This window comes from Mastigoproctus giganteus, chromosome 10 (assembly GCF_048544385.1).
Source record: "Mastigoproctus giganteus isolate SK-2022 chromosome 10, ASM4854438v1, whole genome shotgun sequence".
NCBI lineage: Eukaryota > Metazoa > Arthropoda > Arachnida > Uropygi > Thelyphonidae > Mastigoproctus > Mastigoproctus giganteus.
In genome coordinates, this window is record NC_143584.1 from 34,127,475 (window position 1) to 34,148,690 (window position 21,216).

Sequence of the window (21,216 nt, forward strand, 5' to 3'; positions counted from 1 at the left end):
AAAACGCCTAGCATTTGTGAATTATGAAAAGGCATTTGACTCCATACGGCATAAAGCAATGTTTAAGGCACTGAAAAGATACGGTATAGATGCCCCATATACAGGAACTCCCCAAACTTACGTAATACTCGACTTTATTCACGGTCTGAAATGCCTTCGTCATGTGGTAGAGGACGTTGAACGAGAGGTTGCATGAACAGCGATCCCGCTGGAAGTCAGCATTTGCGAACTGGTTCCCGAGGCAGTAGGATGGACGAGTATTCAAACGTTGAACTGGCCGACATGCACTTCGCGTATGGAGCTGCGGACTGTAATGGGCGCGCCGCTCTCCGCTTATACCAGGAACGTTTCCCGCACAGGCGTGCTCCTCATCATACGATTTTCGCACGTGTGCACTCCCCCCCTAATCAATTATCTTCTATCCACTACTATATTCTAGTCTAATCTTAACTTAATAGATATCCCTATGATACCCATTTACCATTCATCAGGATTAACAGGCAGATGACAACAGAAACTGATAGCTCGCTAATTGTAGGTGGACACATTGTAAGGGTTAGCCCTCGATAAAGTCCTTTGCAATGTATCTCCCCCAATCTTTACTACAATTGGCATGACATAATTATTTAGTAATTATCCTTATATGTATGTTTCATTTTTTATAACAATTATGTTTCCCTACTAGGTTATTACCAAGGACCAAAGTCAGCTATGACAGCTATCACAGCCCTTAGTTACCACCCGCTCATTCATACTATGTTCATAGATATTAAGACTGATGTAATGTTTTATCTAGACATTGATGGCATTAATCAGCTCTTCTCACCCTTGTTAGGTTTTTTTTTTTTTTTTTTTTTGTTCAGGTTTTCACCTATTGTATCTTACTTTTATAACTGTTAACTAATTGCCATATCCACTATATAAAGGGGTTTGCCTGTGTTTTGACTTGTCTACCAGGATACTGCCTTAGTATATCGACTATGTATATGTATTAATTATAACCTATACCATAACTTACCTATCTTAGCAACCTCTTGGTCCATTGCGTTTAATCTGGAGAGGGCATGGCACTATTGCTGAATTTATTTACCATGAGTCTTTACACCACAATTAATAATAAAATACTACGTCGGTCGCGTAGGATAATCTGTACCGCGGATACCACTGGGGCTCTGGGTGGTCCGATAAGTCTTATTACTAGCCATACAGCATCTAATGCTTTAGGCCCACTGGAGAACCGCCATGATATTAATGCAGTGGCATCTGATTATACTATGATTAATAATACACCAGACCTTGATGATCACATCTAGATACCACACAGGCTAAGGACAAACTTCCGTTAGATAACTTTAATCTCTTAAAGTTCAATACCTGCAGGAATACTCGATGTCAAACTTGCCCTTCGATGAATACCAAACACGTCACTAACTGTGCTGAGGATCCTACCTTCTGCCATGCTAGAGACATAGTCTACCTTATCACATGCAACACTTGCTTGGCTAAATACATAGGATAAACCGGAGGAGAATTACACATCAGAATTAATACGCACAGATCGCACATCAAAAATAATGTTAACCAAAAAGACATAGAAATACAACATTTCCAGCAGCATAACTTTAATGACATCACTATCACCATCTTAGATATAGAACATAAATATAGAACCAGGCTTGAACTAGAAAACTCCAACATACCGAAATACAAAACCCTCTATCCTTATGGTTTAAATAGCCTATTTAACGGGCGTTGCTACACCAATAAACCTACTGACACTTGTGTCTACAACTTATTCCACATGGTCAAAAGACCCTCCTTCAAATATAAAATAGCTACAGCTAACAATTCCTCTTCTAATACCCAAATAGCAGCGCATACTAACAATACCCTGGGCAGATTTAAAGACGTATTAAGCTCATGGGATGTACCTATCATACCTGTCAAGCGCCTCCGTAGCCAGGTGGGAAGGAGTAGCAGTGCATAGCACATGCTTCTTGATTAGACCGGGGTTCGAGCCTGTCACCACCAAATACAGAGGATGTGGAAAGGTCAGGGAATGACCACCGCATATCCCGGAGCAATATGGCCTTAGTTGCTAATGCTCCTAAAAACCAACTAACTAACTCATACCTGTCAAGCTAATACACGACACTATCTTCAGCCTGAAACTAAGTAAACTCAGAGCCTTAGCTAAAGCCAATGCTACCTATAACCACATTAACATACATTTGAATCACCTACTGAAAGATATCTTCAGATACAGACTCAGTAAGAACTACAATGCTACTACAGAATACATTAACATTAAGTTCAGTTACATCCTGTTAGATCGCATAAACCTTAACCATCTCATGAATATTTATAAACAAGATTTGCCCATCAATAATTTGACTATAAGTACCAGATTCAGCTACAATAAACCTATAGGTCTTACTGTCTGTAATTATAAACAGGTAGTATGCAACCTAGACAAAAGTGATGCTGAGGCCGAATGTTTCTGCCATTTGCCTCAATATCTCACTTATGTAGACAAAGATCACAAACACATTATTACTGGTGACCTTAACATCATCACTGATCCTGATTTACGCAACTTACTTTCCTACGGTTTTAAATTTAGGCCCAACACTACATGCAACACCAAAAAGATGTATAAACTTATATACCAGGACCTCTTGCACTTTTGTCTAAAATTATCTTATAAGTATAATATACCGTTAGAAGCTTTCCAAAAATGGATATCCCTCACTTATCAAGCGGTTCATAAACAGCTTGCAATCCTACATAGAAACTCACTGCCAGCCAAGACCTTTGATTTGGGCAAAGCTAAGCAACATCTAAAAAAGTTGCAGGCCTTATTTATCATCACCACCATAGACAAAGCTGCTAACAATTACAGTTTTATATGCAAAAAATTCTATACTACCACAGTGCTAAACGAACTGAACCACAGTTCTACATACATACTTGAGACCACAAATAGCACCACCATCAGGAAAAAACTACTAGCTATGCATAAAAAATTAAAATTTAACAACCCAAACACTAATTTTCCATTTGTCTACTGTATACCAAAATTCCACAAAACACCTATCAGCTTCAGATTTATTACATCTTGCAGGAATAGTATGCAAAAATTCCACATAAAAAACTGGCCTATCTACTAAGTATCATCTTCAACAGCATTGATAACTCTAGAGTTATCCGCGATAATAACCCTATTCTGGAATTTCTAAAACACAATAATCACACCACTGAACATATCAGCACTTATGACTTTAAAAATCTCTTTACTAGCATTCCGCACGATAGTCTAAAACATGTACTCGACCACTATTACAAAGAACATAATAACCTGTTACCATGCAATCTTCTATATTGGAATGACTTGATAAACATTTGTATCTTCAAAAGTTACATCTACAATGGCACCAATATATATAAACAAAAAACTGGGAAAGCCATGGGTGCCTGTAGTTCTAGCCTGGTGGCAAATCTGTACCTACATTACTTCGAAGTTAATATTAATAAAGATATAACCTTTTACAGATATATCGACGATTTAATCGTTTTTAATCATCCCAACTTTCTCACTGATTCTGGCCATGTCTACCCATCGGATTTAGAAATAGTAGCTACCAACATAGATAGCACTAAAACAGCCAATTACTTGGATATCAACATACAAGTGCATAATAATCAGTTAAATACCTGCGTCTACGACAAACGAAATACGTTTGGCTTTAAAACCATTAGTCTTACCAACTGGCATTCTAACATCTCTATAAGAATTCAAAAAAATTTAATATTATCCCATAGTATTAGATTAGTTAAAATATGCAATAATGCAGACTACATAATTAGAACTCTTACAGACTTTAAGCATAAGTTATCTGAGAATGGATTCCCAAAACGCTTCATAAACATAAACCTACATACTGCCATGTTGATAGCGTTAAAAAAATACCACAATAACCTTGACCACCATCATATTATAACTGCTGTTTTGAGGAAGTAACTCTTCCCCCACTGGATTATATAAGATTGACGGTTTATACAGAGCCTGTAAATATGTATATAACTAGGCACTGCCTTAGGAGCATATTTAATACAGCTTACGCTCATTGAAAAAGTTGTACCTGTATTTGCTTCTAAGGCAGGAATCAATTCATGGCTTCCTTCTTGCCTTACTCTTCCTTCATTTTCATGAGAACCATTTACTACTAACCTAGTTTACGGTAAGCTCGCGGGCTATCTTGGTTTAAGCTATAATATATATTTTTTTGCATCTAACCACTTGCCAGTAAGAGGGCGCTGGCATCGTATACAATACTTATATATTTTAACACGCTTGCCACAACGTGGCCTTTTTCCCGCGTCTCGTCATTGTGGTAAGTTTACTTTACTCGTTATACTACGCCGTAAGTAATCAGGAACTGGCCATTCCTTTCTTCATTCAATAATACATTTTATTTTATACCTTCCAAATTGGCTTACAACTCTAATGCAATACCAGGTTCCCTTACTACAAGGGACGGGAGGTTACGCTCCCGGTATTTTCTGACGTAATTTTGCTTTACCACTCTTCCTTCACTTTAACTATACACTATCTTTTTCTACATTTCATACCTCAAGAACTATTAGAGCAATTCGAGGGGGATTGAGGTACTATCACTGTCCTATCACCTTGTTTCCGTTCTCCTCTTTTAGCATAGCTGACTATCTTTTGTCATCGAATAACATGTTATATAAAGTATTATTGGTTCTCTACTATCACCATTATTTGGTTTTTGCTTTGATTTCGTTGTCTGGGCTATCGGTCGGGCTAAAGTCATCTAGCTTGTTAACCACCTTAAATTCGTTTCCCCCCCCCTAATCAATTATCTTCTATCCACTACTATATTCTAGTCTAATCTTAACTTAATAGATATCCCTATGATACCCATTTACCATTCATCAGGATTAACAGGCAGATGACAACAGAAACTGATAGCTCGCTAATTGTAGGTGGACACATTGTAAGGGTTAGCCCTCGATAAAGTCCTTTGCAATGTATCTCCCCCAATCTTTACTACAATTGGCATGACATAATTATTTAGTAATTATCCTTATATGTATGTTTCATTTTTTATAACAATTATGTTTCCCTACTAGGTTATTACCAAGGACCAAAGTCAGCTATGACAGCTATCACAGCCCTTAGTTACCACCCGCTCATTCATACTATGTTCATAGATATTAAGACTGATGTAATGTTTTATCTAGACATTGATGGCATTAATCAGCTCTTCTCACCCTTGTTAGGTTTTTTTTTTTTTTTTTTTTGTTCAGGTTTCCACCTATTGTATCTTACTTTTATAACTGTTAACTAATTGCCATATCCACTATATACAGTGGTACCTTGGATTACGAGTAACTTGGTATGCGAGTGTTTTGCAAGACGAGCAAAAATTTTTAATAAATTTTAACTTGATAAACGAGCGAGGTCTTGCAATACGAGTACAGTCAGTCCTCGTATAACACGTGTTTACACTACACGAATTCGATCATACACGATTTATAAATAGGGGAATGATATCTTATATAACACAAACCGAATTCGCTTATGCACAATTAGCCTTTGTGTTTACAAGAAATGGCAGTCGAACGCAGAATCACCCCAACTGAACGCAACCCGATAGGAATGAAGAGAAGATTTTGAAAATGTATTTATGGTTTTTTATATCAGTGAAGGGGAAACACATTTCACCATAATAACGTAAAAACCAACAATTCCAGCTATCGGTATAATCGCAAATGCAATTAGATCGAGTTTACTACCAGTTTATAACAGATTCCACTAGCAGGAACGCAACTGGAAATTGTTTTTATTGTTTTATGGTAGTAACCCCTAGAAATGTGCTTTAGTAAAATGTGAGGTGTTAATAGTGTATCTCTGCCTTTATGGTGTTGTTTATTCAGTTGCTACACGCGCGCAGCTTTGTTTATGTGTATCAAGCGTGCCTCCTCATTTTGTAATAGTGCGAGCGATGAATCTGATTTCCGTGAAATCCTCAAAAGGAGGCAAAAGCAAGTGTCATTGGAAAGATTCCTTGTTAAAGTCGCACAAAAAGAAAAAATCAACAGATAGCAGTGATTCCGTTAGAGACAGTGAAAGTCGTCCTACCCAATAATTAATAAATTCGATTGCTTTATGTATATTAAATTTAAATATTAAAAATATAAAAAGGTATGTATTTTGTATTAATCATTTTTACAGTATATGAATATTTTTGAGTTTTGGAACAAATCATCTGGGTTTCCATTATTTCTTATGGGGAAATTCGCTTTGATATACGAGTGCTTTGGATTACGAGCACGTTTCGGGAACGAATTATGCTCGCAAACCAAGGTACCACTGTATATATATATATATATATATATATATATATATATATATATATTTTTTTTTTTTTTTTCAATTAAAAATAAAACAAAAAGTTCATGTTTAGAAGTTACAATAATTAGTTACCTGAATCTTCTAAAATTCATAGAAGATCCAAGATCTTCTATGAATTTTAGGAGCTTTCCTAATACACTTACAAATAGACTAAAACTAATAACACAGGCATCAGAGAAAACAACATTGGGGGGGGGGGGGAGGTGTCTTCATATTCCTTGGAGCCTACACATGAAAAAAAGTACGTATAAATGAATACAGTAAAAACTCCGTATCCACGAGGGATACATTCCAAGACCTACCATGGATGGCTGAAACCGCAGATATAAATGAACACCTGCTGACCCCATATATAACGTGATTTTCTTGTACATACATAATAAAGTTTAATTGATAAATTAAACACACAGTAAGACATTATCAACATTAAATATGGTAACAATAAAGTACAGCAGACTCTCGATTTTCCGGGATTGGATTAACCGGGACACTTCAAGACTCCAAATTATTAAAAAAAAAAAAAAATCAACCAGAAATCATAAAATTCAGGTAATAACTAGAATAGGTATAAACAGATATTTTGCGAGTCGTAAATAAGTGAAAAGAACCGCCGTTATAAGTCTTCATTGGGAGATTAGTGTACCTATTGCAACCCACGCTGTCTTCACACCTACCGCTCAAAACAAAAAAAAAAAGAGAGAGAGAGAGACCAAATGTTTAGTTTGATTCAGTGCACCGCGTTGATTGTTGTGTTCCGTCGCACTGCAAAAAGACAAATTTTGTTTAGTTATTTATGTCAGGGATGTCACAATTTTTTTTTTTATATATATGGTAACTTTTTTTTTTTTGTTTTGTTTTTTTTTGTTTAGAAATCGCAAAGATGATGGGCAAATGCAAGAGTTGTGCTTTCAAATTAAACAAAAACTTGAAATTATTCAAAAGTTTGAAAATGGTGCATCCGTTAAATCTCTAAAGAACCATTATAATGTTGGTGACCAAACCATACACAACATTGTAAAAAATAAAGGGAAGCATCGTATTTGGACACGCGAATAGTACATGTTAAGTTTTTTCTCCGGAGTTAACCACGGGTAACTGAATCAGTGGATATGGGGGCACAACTGTAGTTGCAAAAGGGTTAAAGTTCCTGTACAATGTTTCCACACAATACAATATTGAATTATATATAATGAGTAATGTCTACACATTAAGTTAAGCATTTTTGAAGAGGTAATTCTTATATAAAATAAGCTTTTTACCATAATTATTAGTATTGCATTTCAATACTAATTAAATAGTATACTTTCAATAATCAAGTTATTTAAATGTATATTTCAAATTGAATTCAAACCACAGAAGTCATATATATGAGAAATGATTGACATAAGAGGCTCAGAATATTTTATTTCAACTTAAACTGAAGACTTGTATATTTTTTTTGATACTTATTCTTTTAAAACAAATATCTTACATATGAATAAATAAAATACTATAAACACTAAAATATTCACATTCAAATTTTAAGAAAACTTACCTTATTTTCTGGATACGTCATCCTGATTCTTCCAGCATTTACAAGCTGTGGAGTGAGACTTTCCACCTTTGCAAAAAAAAAAAAAAAAAAAAAAAAATCTAATATTTACTTAAATACAACTTATGCATTAAAATTTGCAAAAAAAAAATAAAAAAATAACAAAGTAAACTCACTAGCAGGAATAAACAACTCATCTTATTAAAAATACATATTCCAATGCAACAAGTCTACATTAATCCTCTAAAGAAAGCAAGGAACATCAGGTGCATTTTTAATTATTTTCATTACACTTTAATTCAAAAGCTTTGCACCCATATTTTACATATAAGACAAAGAAAAGGACAAAATCCTTAACCTGTAGTAGTGGTACTCAAGCCTTCAGTTGCAATGAAACCCTTCCATTTAAATAAATTTTACACCCTCTAGTATCCAAAATTAATTACAAAATGTAGATTTTACATAAATTGAAATTAAAAATGAAAGTTTTACTTTATAATTTATTTCATTTTATAATTAAATTTAAAATATACATAAAATTACTAACAATTTATAAAAATGAGGTAATTAATCCATTTACTTATGCTATAAAGAAAGACCAAATATAAAAATATTTGTATTGTCCAGCATCTGTTCTGTCAACATTTTATTTCTTTTGGTCCCAGATCAAAACAGATAAAATGCTGAAAGTTGCAGGCCATATAGATTCTCCCAGTGAGCAGGTTGCAGGCTGCAAGAATAGTTCCTTACCACTAATTATGCACTGATCTGAACAGAATTTAACCATTTAATTTACAATTTAAATTTTTTTTTACATTTAATAATTAAATATGAAAATCCAAAGATTACATGATACTAAGATCACAAAGTATACTAACTATTACAAAGTATACTAAAATGCAAAGATTACATGATACTAATAACATTCTTATTATAGTTATAATGACATTATGTTGTTTGTTATTTGGATTTTAGGAGCATTAGCAACTAAGGCCATATTGTTCCAGGAATATGCGGTGGTCATTCCCTGACCTTTCCGCAAGCTTGGTATTTGGTGGTGACGGGATCGAACCTCAGTCTAATCAAGAAGCGTGTGTTACGCACTGCTGCTCCTTCCCACCTGGCTACAGAGGCACCATATATATATATATATATATAAATCTATAATGACATTAAATACCAAGGAAGAGAGGGGGGTCTATAAATTATTCACCTCTTTATGAAGCTTAATTAAAATTTTATTGTAATAGGTATATTAAAATGGCTGCAGTTATCAAAGCAACTCAACGAGTTTTTTCTCATGCAGTTGTCTGCCTTGATCCCAGCAAGCATTTGCGACAGTACAGCATTAAATAGGTGACTGCAGGAGAAAGCAATGTGTGTAATGTGGCTGTGGGATACCAAATCTCCAGTTACTGTCAAGAGTTTTTTCAACAAGAATTGCAGAGAGATCCACCTACGAAACAATCATTGAGACAATGGTTGAAACAGTTTCAAGAAACTAGTAGTGTGCTGCACCAGAAACGAGAATACCTAATGTATCTGCAGATAAAGTTTTGGAAGGATGTGTTTACCTGAAATCCTACAAAATCTATCTGCCAGGCAAGCCTGCAGCTGCAAATACTGCAAGCAACATTGCACAGAGTGCCTCACAAGAGATTGAAACTTTATGCTTACAAAGTGCAAATTGTCCAGGAAATTAAGCCTCATAACAAACCGCAACAAGAGGAATTTGCTGTTCACATTCTACCCATACTGATGAAGACGAGCACTTTCTAGAAAATGTCATTTTCATTGATGAAGCGATATTCCACCTATCTCGTAAAATTAACAGACAAGACAACTGTTGCATATGGGGATCTGAAAATCCCCAATCAGTTCATGAACACAAGCATGACAGTCGAGAGGTAAACATGTGGTGTGCATTGTCATTCAGTCAAGTGACTGGGCCATTTTTCTTCCATGAAAACAATATCAACTCCACAAATTACCTAGGTATGATTGAATTGTAAGCTTCACTTCAGCTGGAAGATAATCAACCTCATGTTCTATCAGCAAGATGGGGCACCACCACACTGCAGCTTGCATATGTGAGATTTCCTCAATAAAAAGTTTCGTAACCGATGGATCAGCTGGGATTATCCCATTCCACGGCCTCCTCGTTCCCCGGATAACACGCCTATGGATTGCTTTGTATGGGCTATGCAAAGGACAAGGTGTATGCAAAAAAGTTAACAATGTCACAGAGTTAAAAGACTGGATTGAACAAGCAGCAGTGACTTCCATTTCTTAAGAGATGCTTCGAAACAACTGGAATGAAATAGTCTACCATTTCGACATTCCACATGCTACCAAAGGTGCTCACGTGGAGGTTTACTAAAGTGGGTAGTGTGATAACAAATTCTTTGAGTTGCTTCATTAAGTGCAGCAAACTATTTTACAATATATATTAAAATAAAACTTGAATCAGGCTTCATAATTAGGTGAATAATTTATAGACATTCTGTACGTTAAACATCATAAGAAAGCAACAAAGAAAAATCATATACATAATCCGTATTCCATATTTGTAATTTTTTGGTATTTATGACATTTTATTTTGGTCCAATTTATTTTCCTGTAATTTCTATGTATATACTTCCCCATTAAACATTCCTTTGAAAAACCAAGTTTCCAACTATTTTTTTTTTTTTTTTAATGAATTTCATGTAGCATGTAAAACATGCTTATTAACTCAACATTTTCAGTTTATTAATGTGTGCTGCAATACTGACTGATTCGTGCTCTGGCTAGGATGACTTCTTCCTTTCTGTTTACCCAAAAGCTGGAAGTCCATAAGCAGTTCGGGTTGTATTTGACAGAGCTTATTATGTGTTTGAGCTTGCAATAGGATTGTTCATTGTTCCCTACATATTCTTAGTACAGTGGATTCCAGTTATTTGGGCCACCGGTTAATCGGGGCAAATCTTAAAAAACAGAAACCAATTGAGAAAATAGCCAGGGTTTACTTCGCTTAATTGGGACAGCATGCCATTTAATCGGGGTAGGAGACCGCAGCACTGGAGATTACCCTACAGTTGTCTCCGACGGTACCAAGTGGTTCGGTCGAAATTCTGGAGGTCACACCCATAAAACAATAAAAACAATTAGCAGTTACCTGTTTATTGGGCTTTTCTATTAGTGAAATCTATCATAAACGGACAGTAAACTCGATCTTACTGAATCTGTGATAATACCGACAGCTGGAATTCTGTGGGTTACTATGGTGAAATGTGTTTACACTTCCATGAAATCTTCAATCATATAAAAAAATTAATTTTCAGATCTTCTCTTCATTCCTATTTTTAAAGCTTTGTAACTCATTACTCCGTTCTCACTTGCGCATATTGTGTTACTTGCAATTCGTATGTGCCAAGTTCTTTGTTATTGATTGCTTATCTTTTTACTGTTTTAAATTTTAACCCCCACCCACAAATGTCAGTGAACAGAAATGTCAACTGGTTCGTATGTAGATATTACAGTACGTATTAATTATTCCGATTATCACATATCATTTAATTTTTTAATTGGTAAGGTAATAAAGGGTAAATTTGTGCTTAATATATCTTTGCTTTTATAGTTTGGATAATATTCCTCCTATTTTTGCTAATTCTGTTTAATAGAATTAAAATTCAATTCACAAACGTGATCACAATGACCGGCGCTTACTGCACATCGTATAGTGAATGGTATTTTACTATGTTGAGTTCGTCGTAACGTGATTTGATTGTACAGTGAACCAATTGTAAAGGGGGGGGTGCATTGTATTTTTAACTATTTACATGAAACTTTGGATAATTGGGGCAGCCACTTAATCGGGCCAAAATGCACTAGTCCCGATTTGTCCCAAATAACAGGAATGGACTGTATATAGCATTTGTAGTCAAGATATAGAACATAATAATGTGACAATTCTGTGTTGGATGAATGCTTACTAGCATAGTCTGCACATTCACTTCCTGATATCCCAACATGGCTGGAATCCAGCAGATGACCACTGGCTGCAGTTCCTGAATATGCATCAGTTTGGATTTTATGTACAGGCAGTTCCCGCTTTACGAGTTCCCAGGTTTATGAGTTTTTTTTTTTTTTTTTTTTTCAAGTATCAACAAAATCTAAAACATCGATTGCAAAAAATTAATGTTAAACATTCAGTGTTTAACTGAATTTCAAACCACGCATGTAGCTATACAATATAGTGCACCCCGCTTTACGATATTAATACGTTCCAGAGATACCATCGTAACATGAAAATATCGTAATGTGAACCCAATAGCACATTGTTTTTTTTACTTATTCATTCCAAGACCTCAGAAGTTGAAATTTTTGCTATATAACTAAGCTATTTATCTCTCTAAAAGGTCATTTTTATAATGTAAATTGTATCAGTATCAATTCAAATCATTAAAGCGCACTACACTTTCATCGTTATCATGCCTTTTGTTATAAGAATCAATTTTGAACGCCTTTGTAATATTTTTCAAAAACACATTTCTGGAGGTCACTACCATAAAACAATAAAAACAATTTGCACGTTCTGGTTTATTGGTCTTTTCTGTTAGTGCAATCAATTGTAAACGGGTAGTAAACTCGATGTTATTGCATTTGCATAAATACCAATAACTGGAATTGTGTGGGGTTTTATGTTATTATGGTGAAATGTGTTTCCCCTGCACTGCAATCTTCAATCATATAAAAAACATAAATTTTCAGAATCTTTTCTTCATTCCTTTTTTTTTTAAGCTTTGTAAACTTGTTACTCCACGCAAATTGTGTTAGTTGCAATCTCGTTTGCATGTATCGTGTTAGTTACTTGCAATTTGTGTGTGCAATTAAAAAATGCTTATGCATGCGTGAAATTTATAAAGAAAAGAGAAGATATTATCTTAGACACAAACGACTCTTGAGGCATTTCTGAAGATAACTCCTTGTGCAACAAACCAACAGCGAGTGATCAACGAGTGTGCATTTAATCGATGATGAAGAATAAACCTTCTTTAACATTTGTAAGTCAAATAATTTCTTTAAATTATAATTTACTTGATTTTACAGACTATGTTTTCATTTCTTTGGATAAATCAATCAATGTTTAAACTTAAACTAATTAGCTAACTAATTTCATTGTTGAGAACATAACTAACCCCTATTTTTAACATTGTCTATGGGAAATAAATTCCCACTTTACAAGTTTTCACTTTACGAGCGTGGGCTAGGAACGAATTAACCCGTAAAGTCGGGAACTACCTGTACTTTATTAAGGATGTGGATGTTAAGAGGTATTCTGTAAGGCTATAAGTGCACTCTATGAGTCCATATATATCATGCTTTTTTTTTTGATAGACAGATAGAGAATATTTTCTAGTGCAAGCCTGATGGCACATAATTCGGCTGTATAGCTGCTGCATTTAGTGGGAAGTGATATGCAAATGGTTTTATCAGAGAAGATGGCTGCAACACCCACTCCGCCGTCAGATTTTGACCCATCTGTATATATTTTTGTAAATTACAGATAATTTTGTGTGTGAGCAATATGAAGCTGTTGTATGTTAACATTTGCAAGGGAGTGCTTTCTCCAGTTTAGGAAATAACTGTCACAGGATGATTTAACAGAGAACCATTGAGGATCTGGATTGTTTGGATATCGGAAAACTTCTTCAAGATTTGGATTCCAAGTTTGTGATAATGCCTACAATCTGATACCAGTAGGCTGACCTGTCCTGGGTTTATTTCTATAGTACATTGTGAACTGTGGTTCATTAAGTATTGGTCTAATGGGGTGGATAGGTAAACTTGAATTTTAGTTGCATAGTTAAGAAGTAACATCTTTCTCCTGAGGCTTAGAGAAAGTTCATGGGATGCAATATAGAGTTCAAACTGGTGATGTTCTATAAGCACCTATAGCAATCCTAAGGGAAGAATGTTGAATAGGGGCAAGTCATGCTAGCATGCTCTCCCTAGCAGAATTATACACTAGGGCACAGCAATCAAGGCAAGATCTGATTAGTGCTCTATACAAATGAAATAAGGTGTAACGACCTGCATCCCATGATGTACAAGAAATAACTCTGAGTATGTTCATTTTTTTCTGGCAAGATGTCCGTAGATATTTAACATGTTCAAAAAAGTTCAATTTTTCAATTTACTATTGAAAATCAGACCAGGGGGACGATTGCTGTTCACAACTGAGATAGGATGATTTGATAGGTCCGGATCTGGATGATAAGAGTCGATACCCATTCTGTGCTGTCCATAGCTGAATATTATTGATTGAGATTTGTAGCTGCCGCTCAATGAAGCTCATGTTCTGTGAACTGCAAGAAACAGTCAGATCATTGGCATAGAGGTATGAATTCACAGTGTTGGGAATATTTTTAATCATGTGATTGACTCTTATTGCAAATAAGGTGGCACTGAGAACAGAGCCACGTGGGACTCCTTGTATATATGTTTGCAAGAAGAACTGTCGATATCAAACTTGAAAAGACCTATGTTGAAAGAAATTCTGTATGAAATATGGTAGGTGGCCTCTCAAGTCAAGGGAATGCAGATCTCTCAGGATACCAAAACGCTATCTGGTATCAAAGGCTTTCTCTATGTCAAGTCATACCACGACAAGATATTCATTGCAGATAAATGCATTCCTGATGTCTGGTTCAGCTTTGACCAAATTTTTCTGAAACAAAATTGATTATCAGAGATCATATTTTGGGGATCAAGATACCATGTCAATCTACAGTCTATCATTTTTTCTAGGGTTTTACTTAAGCATCTGGTGAGAGAAATGGATCTACAGTGTTGAGGAATAGAGTGATCTTTCCCTGGTTTGGGAATTGCTAGTACATAGGAGTGATGCTAGGAACTGGGAAATGAATATTCAATGAAGATGCAATTGTAGAAAGTCAGCAGCAAGGATAGTGATTTATTATCTGTGTTGGAGTATTATGTAATATACTCCATTAGGGCCTACAACACTGTTTTTTGAGTTAGATATGGCTTCTTCAAATTCAAACATCATAAGTGGTTAATTGTAGGGTGAAGATGTGGTTGTGAAGTTCAGTTAGGATTTTTCGGATAAAAGTTTGATCTTTTGAAACAATGAATCATGTGATGCCAAGACAGACAACTGTAAGAATACAGTGCCTAGAGCATTCACAATCTCTGCAGAAGTAGAAAGCTCCTACCCATTCCAGTTGAGGAGTGGGGAGGATAATGGGGGGAAATTTCCCATTAAGCTGTTTTATTTTTTCCATATTAGTCTTGTATCAGTATTTTTATTAACTGAGCTTGCAAATCGAACCCAAGCATCTCTTTTAGCTGTCTTCCTAACGTGGCAAGCCTTGGCTCTTGTAGTTTATAAGATTGACGGTGGTAGGATGTTTGTGAAACAGATTCCACGGGGTGTTTTTTTTTTTTTTTTTTTTTTGCACTCTTACACTTTTTGTTCCACCAATAAATTATGGTTCTATGGATGGTTGACTGTAATTGTGGAATCACAGTAGATGCAGCTGTCAGTATTTGTTTTGTGATGTGATCAGTAACTGTGTTGATAGGACAGGCTTCAATGATCTGATCTGATCATCAAAGGACACATGGGAGGTGTACTTTGCCAATCTGTTTTGGAAAATTTCATTTTATGTGGTTTTCTGAGATTATGGAATGCAATGTTTGAATTTTACATATTAATTGTAAGTGATTACTGTTGAGTGGATTGTCAAGATCCAACCACTCGGTAATAGGAAAGAAAGATTGAGAAATCTATTGCAGAGGTTGATCCCGTAGAGAGATGGTTGTAAGTTGGTGAGACAGTATTTAACATAGTTAGGTTTTGTCAACAAGCATTTCAATGACTCGTCCATCTGCATTGGGAGAACCCCACAATGGATGGTATCCATTGAAGTCACCCAATAAACAGATAAGGGTTGGCAACCAACTACAGAATAAATTCTTCAAGTTCATGAATGGTATAGGCAGTAGGTAGATAGAGACAAGAGTCAAAGAACCAATCACTATACGCATAGCAACAGCTTCAATGGAGGCTTTTAAAGGAATGTGTCTGCAAGGTACTCATGAATCTAGGAGTGTGGCTACCCCTCCGTGACCATTATTTGTAATAATTCTGTCTTGCCTAAAAAGCATATAAAATTTTTAATTAAGAGAGATATGTGCAGTGTTAAATTTGTCTCTTATAAGCATATGCCTACAGGATGATAATGACCTATTAACTCATGGATATCATCAACATTACTGCAAATTCCTATACAGTTCCATTGTATGATATGATGCATTATTTGGTTTTGGTACATGATTCTGATTCTTTTTTATTCCCAGACTGTTTATGGCGATCGAGCTTCACCTTCTCTCTTCTTGGAAAGACTGGGCATCCAGTCTCCATGCCATCTGCATGAAGATATAGGATAGGTTCATCTGAGTCTGTACTGTTATCGATATTCATATTAACTAATGTGATATTATTTGTCTTCTTAGTTAGAACTGAATCAGTTTTCAGTTTTGTAATATCTGATGGTCTATGTAATGCACTTGGTGGAACTGTGACAGTAGTATTGTTAGCTCTGTCTATTACCTTTTGCTCTTCAGGAGTCTGTTTCATTGATGATGAGAGCATAGTTCAGGTCCAATCAGCAATGGATATGGTTGGAGGAACTGAGACTTCAGTCTGCATTGCCACTGACTGATATTTTTGCATTGCTGCTGTATATGTGATCATGGGTGCATTGAGTATAATTTGTTTCTTTGCCTCTTGGTAAGTGACTTTCCGTTCTATCTTATATTTCTGGGATTTTTTTCCTCCTATTTTCCAGAGAGCTCACATGATCTGGAAGAGGCTGGATTTGGACAGTATGGTATTTTAGCATTGCAGTCTGTTTGCATATGTGCTTTTGATCCACAATTTGGACAGACTGTATCTCTTCGACAAGCCATTTGAAAGTGGCCAAATTTTTGGCACTTGTGCCATCTTACAGAATTCAGAATAAAAAAGTTGTACTCAGCCGAGATAGCCAGCTTTGACACTAGATGGTAAGATATTTTTATCAAATGTCAGGATGACATTGCATGCGGGAATAAGATTTCCATCTTTCCTGATCGTGATGCGTTTGGTTTGTATAACTCTTTGGTTTTTCAATTTCTGGACCAGTTTAGATTTTGTTACGTTGATCAGATCTCACTCCGCAATTACTCCCTTGGAGGTATTAATGTTGCATGTGGGGGTGACCTGTACAGGTAGTCCTCCAAATGTTGTAGTTTCAGCAGAGTCTCAGAATGTGTACAACTTGCAGTTTCAACCAACAGTTCACAAGATCTGAGTCTTCTCACCATTCTGGGTACATCCACCAATATATTCTGTTTAAGATATGGAGATAGAATGCTCATAGATTTGTTGGATAGAGAATGTAAGATAAAGAATGATGGGCATTCCCATTATTCTGTGTCCTTATGCAGTCGTTTTGACTTTGTTGTCTCATAGTCAATTTTATGGTCGGCATCGCTGACAGTGCTAGATGAGTGCCTAGGCTGCTCAAGTGTTGGATAGTCGTCATAATTCATGGTTAGCTCCTTTGCCCTGGGGAGTTAACTTTCCCTCCCAGGTCTCCGACCCACCACAGGGAGGCAGGAGCAGTACCGCTAGGAGGCCAAATGGTTAGAAGAGTTAGTTGGTTAGTAAAGAAAGTAATATATGTAATAAAAAAGAAAGGTAAACCTCCTTTCTCTGTTCTTACTTGTGACTTTCCAAGTGTAGAACTAGTTTATAAATGAACTGCTGATACAGAACAATATAAATTAAAACAAACTTTTATTGATAATTTGGACTGGAAACACTTGACCTTGAATTCACTTGCCACCTGCGGCCAAATGATTGTATAACAGAGAACAATGCTATAATTGTACATTTCTATTTTGCAACATAGAGCACCACAGCACAAATTATAGCCAAATTTTTTATGAAAATTAGTAAAAATATGCAAATTTAAACAAAAAATCCAGTTTTAACATAGTTTTATTATTTTTTGTGAAAAGAGATAGACACAGAAAAAGTGATTTTGCAGGAAAAATGAAGAAATTTTGTCACCAACTATATTACAATAGTAAGACAGAGAAGGGTCAAACGAAAAGAAAGATGGATTCTTCATCATAAACCCAAAGAGTTGGCAGCTATGTACACCAGAATGCTAAAATTCATCATACAGGTCATATATCTACACATCTTTACCAAAATTTTTAGTATAGGTGATAAGTAAGGGTAGTCATTTAAAAATATATGACCATAAGCAGTTAACAATAATAAAACTCTTACAAAATAAGTGTTCACTAACTGACCTGATTAGAAGCAGATATTAAGGCTTCAGCTAGCTTTTTGTTTGATGCTGCCCCAGTAGCCACATTACGAGAAGTGTGTGCTGCACGCTGTGAAAATTTAACCAAATGTTGGGCCTTATCCTGAAAGTTTTTTTCTCTATTTAGAGTTCCTGAAATATATAAAGTTTTATTTATTGTTTGGATAAATATAACAGAATAATCAACTGATTTAAAAACAAAATCTTAGTTAATTATATCCTCATATAATCACATATTTTAAATTATATCATATGAGGATTGCCTCAAAAGTAGCACAATTGATCTATAACTTCAAAATGAATAGGTACACTGCTCATGTTTTCTACGAATTTATTCTAAACATAATTTCTGTGCATTGTAACATGAAAATAGTCTCCTTTCCCTCAACACTGCATTGAACACATTTCTGCCATCATTCAAACAAATGCTAAAATCTAGTTTAGTAAACTTTCATCAACATATCAGTGCACACCTACACCTTTTAACTTGGTCCTTGAGGTTGTCACAGACATTCTCTCAGATATGCCAGACAAGCTGTACTTGCTACCTGGGAGTCTAAAATGCTGATGGAACTGATATTTGGGTGACACTCAAGTCAAGTAGACCCAATTTCGGCGAAGTCCGGACAGTCTATGACAGCCATATCCTCTGCTTGCACCTTCACGATGGTGGGACTGTTAGTAATCCTGGGTATAACCCTCATGCACAAGCACATAGTGGGTGGCCACCCAGGTGTGACCCAAAGTAAGCAGGGGTCGAGGAGTTGAGTCAACCCCACATGGAGGAATGCCGCCCCTCTGCGTTACCAGGCAGTACTGAGGCGTGAAGTGGTGGAACCCATGTTTAGTCTCCAGAGATAAGTTCCGGTCAACCCTTCCCCATCTCTTCCATCATGCAGGCGCATTATAGCCTTAGTAGCTAATGCGCCAATAAAATCAAAACCAACCAATCAAACCAACCATCATGCAGTATGATTGATGACTTTTGAGGTTAAGATGAACATCGTGGCGAGATCCAATCTTCCTTACGTTTCGAGGGTACAACTCTAAAACAGTGTTCGCAGGCCAGCCTGCTAGTTAGTACACCAGACTGAACATATTGGTAACCCTCTAGGAGGCTTCCTGATCAGCTGGTGTATAATCTTGCAACCTCTATTCTGCCAGACAGCAACTGGAGGGAGTCCGAGTGTGTGTATGCGGGAAGCATTGTCGAGGCCACGTTATGTCAAGGATCTGGGTATATTCTTACCATGTGTACGCCATATCCAAAAATTTCATTACTTCATACAGCATTTCCCACCCACTTTTCCTTACTATTGAATACACCATGAATTGTCAAGCTAATAGAGTAAGCCTATCTGCGAAAAGATCTAAACCTCCCAAACACTTCCTAATTCATTTCACAAATATACGTAGTCTCAATTCTAATCTCAACAATGTCCATTTCCACTTGCAGTCTGCCAAACCCCATATACGTTTTCTGACAGAATCTCAGTTATTGGTTGATTCAACTACTGCTCATCTCAGTTGCCCAAATTATTTGCTGTGTGATACTTGTGCATATGTCCGTTCCGATATTCCCTGTCAGAGACTTGGTAATTTGGAATCTCCTCTTTTCAATCTTCTCTGGCATAAAATCTCTCTACCTCATTGTGTCAAAGTCATCTGTTGTCTCTACTGTTCTCCCAACTCCACTAATCACTTGGAGCTCTTTGACTTCCTCTCTTTGCAACTTGACTTTCTCCAGTCCAACTTTCCTAACAGTGAGGTAATTTTCATTGGTGATTTTAATGTTCACAACTCCAGCTGGCTTCCGTTTTCTAGTCACAATGACCCAGCTGGTCAAGGTGCTGAGGCTTTTGTTATTACTAATGACCTTACACAGATTGTTCATTTACCTACAAGAATACCGGACAATCCTAACCTTACAGCCAACACACTTGATCTTTTTCTCACAAAGAACCCTTCTAAGTACACGGTCGAAGTGAGAGGTCCTTTAGGCACTTCAGATCACAACTTGGTGATTGTCTCTTCTCCAATGGAGCCTTTATCTCATGGCTATTCCCAACCTCATATTGTTTGGTATTACAAGAATGCAAAATGGGATGACCTGCGAGATTTTTTTCTTCTTTTCCTTGGTCGGATTACTGTTTCAAACTTCTGATGTCAACGTTTGCTCAGATCGTGTCAGTGAAATTATTCTTGCAGGAATGGAATCCTTTATCCCACACTCCACTTTAAAATCTCATCCTTTATCTAAAACTTGGTTTTCCAATAAATGTAAGGCTGTTCAAGAGAAGAACGTTTCATATCGTAATTGGCTTGTTTCTAATTCTCCAGTTTCATTTTCTGCCTATACCAAAGCTCGCAACAATTGTAAAGCAGTTATTAATCAGTCCAAACTAGAGTTTGAACAGGCTAAGAGTAGAAAACTTGCTTCTTGCCCTAATGGTAGCCGAGCATACTGGTCTCTTGCCAAAGCTATTGGCCGCAACTTTTGCCCATCTATGCTCCCACCTCTGTCCAAACCAGATGGTTCTGCTATCACTTCAGCCGTGGATAAAACTGACCGGCTAGCATCCCATTTTTCTTCCAAATCATGTATGAATGATCTTGGTAAAACACCTTCCACCATTCCCAACACGCTCCATTCAATGCCTACTGCGGTCTTCCGTCAAAAGGATGTCAGAAGGATTTCGATGAATCTTGATGCTAAGAAAGCTCCAGGTCCCGATGGTATTTCTCCACTTGTTCTCCAAACCTGTGCTCCTGAACTAAACTCCTGTTCTTTGCCACCTTTTTTCACTTTCTTATTTCAAAGGTGTTTTTCCTTCTGCTTGGAAATTTGCTCA

General features: G+C 36.2%; 1 protein-coding gene across 5 annotated transcripts in view; it reads right to left on the minus strand.

The window, feature by feature from the left end:
• The window catches only part of Vinc (vinculin), a 336,038-nt gene that overhangs the window by 161,970 nt on the left and 152,852 nt on the right, over nucleotides 1-21,216 (minus strand). For all 5 annotated transcript variants that reach the window (XM_090383807.1, XM_090383806.1, XM_090383804.1 and 2 more), the window contains exons 12-13: nucleotides 18,348-18,496; nucleotides 7,977-8,042 (exon numbers count right to left, since the gene is read on the minus strand). In XM_090383807.1, coding sequence (XP_090239933.1) covers nucleotides 7,977-8,042; nucleotides 18,348-18,496 — 215 coding nt within the window. The remainder of the gene's footprint in view (nucleotides 1-7,976; nucleotides 8,043-18,347; nucleotides 18,497-21,216) is intronic.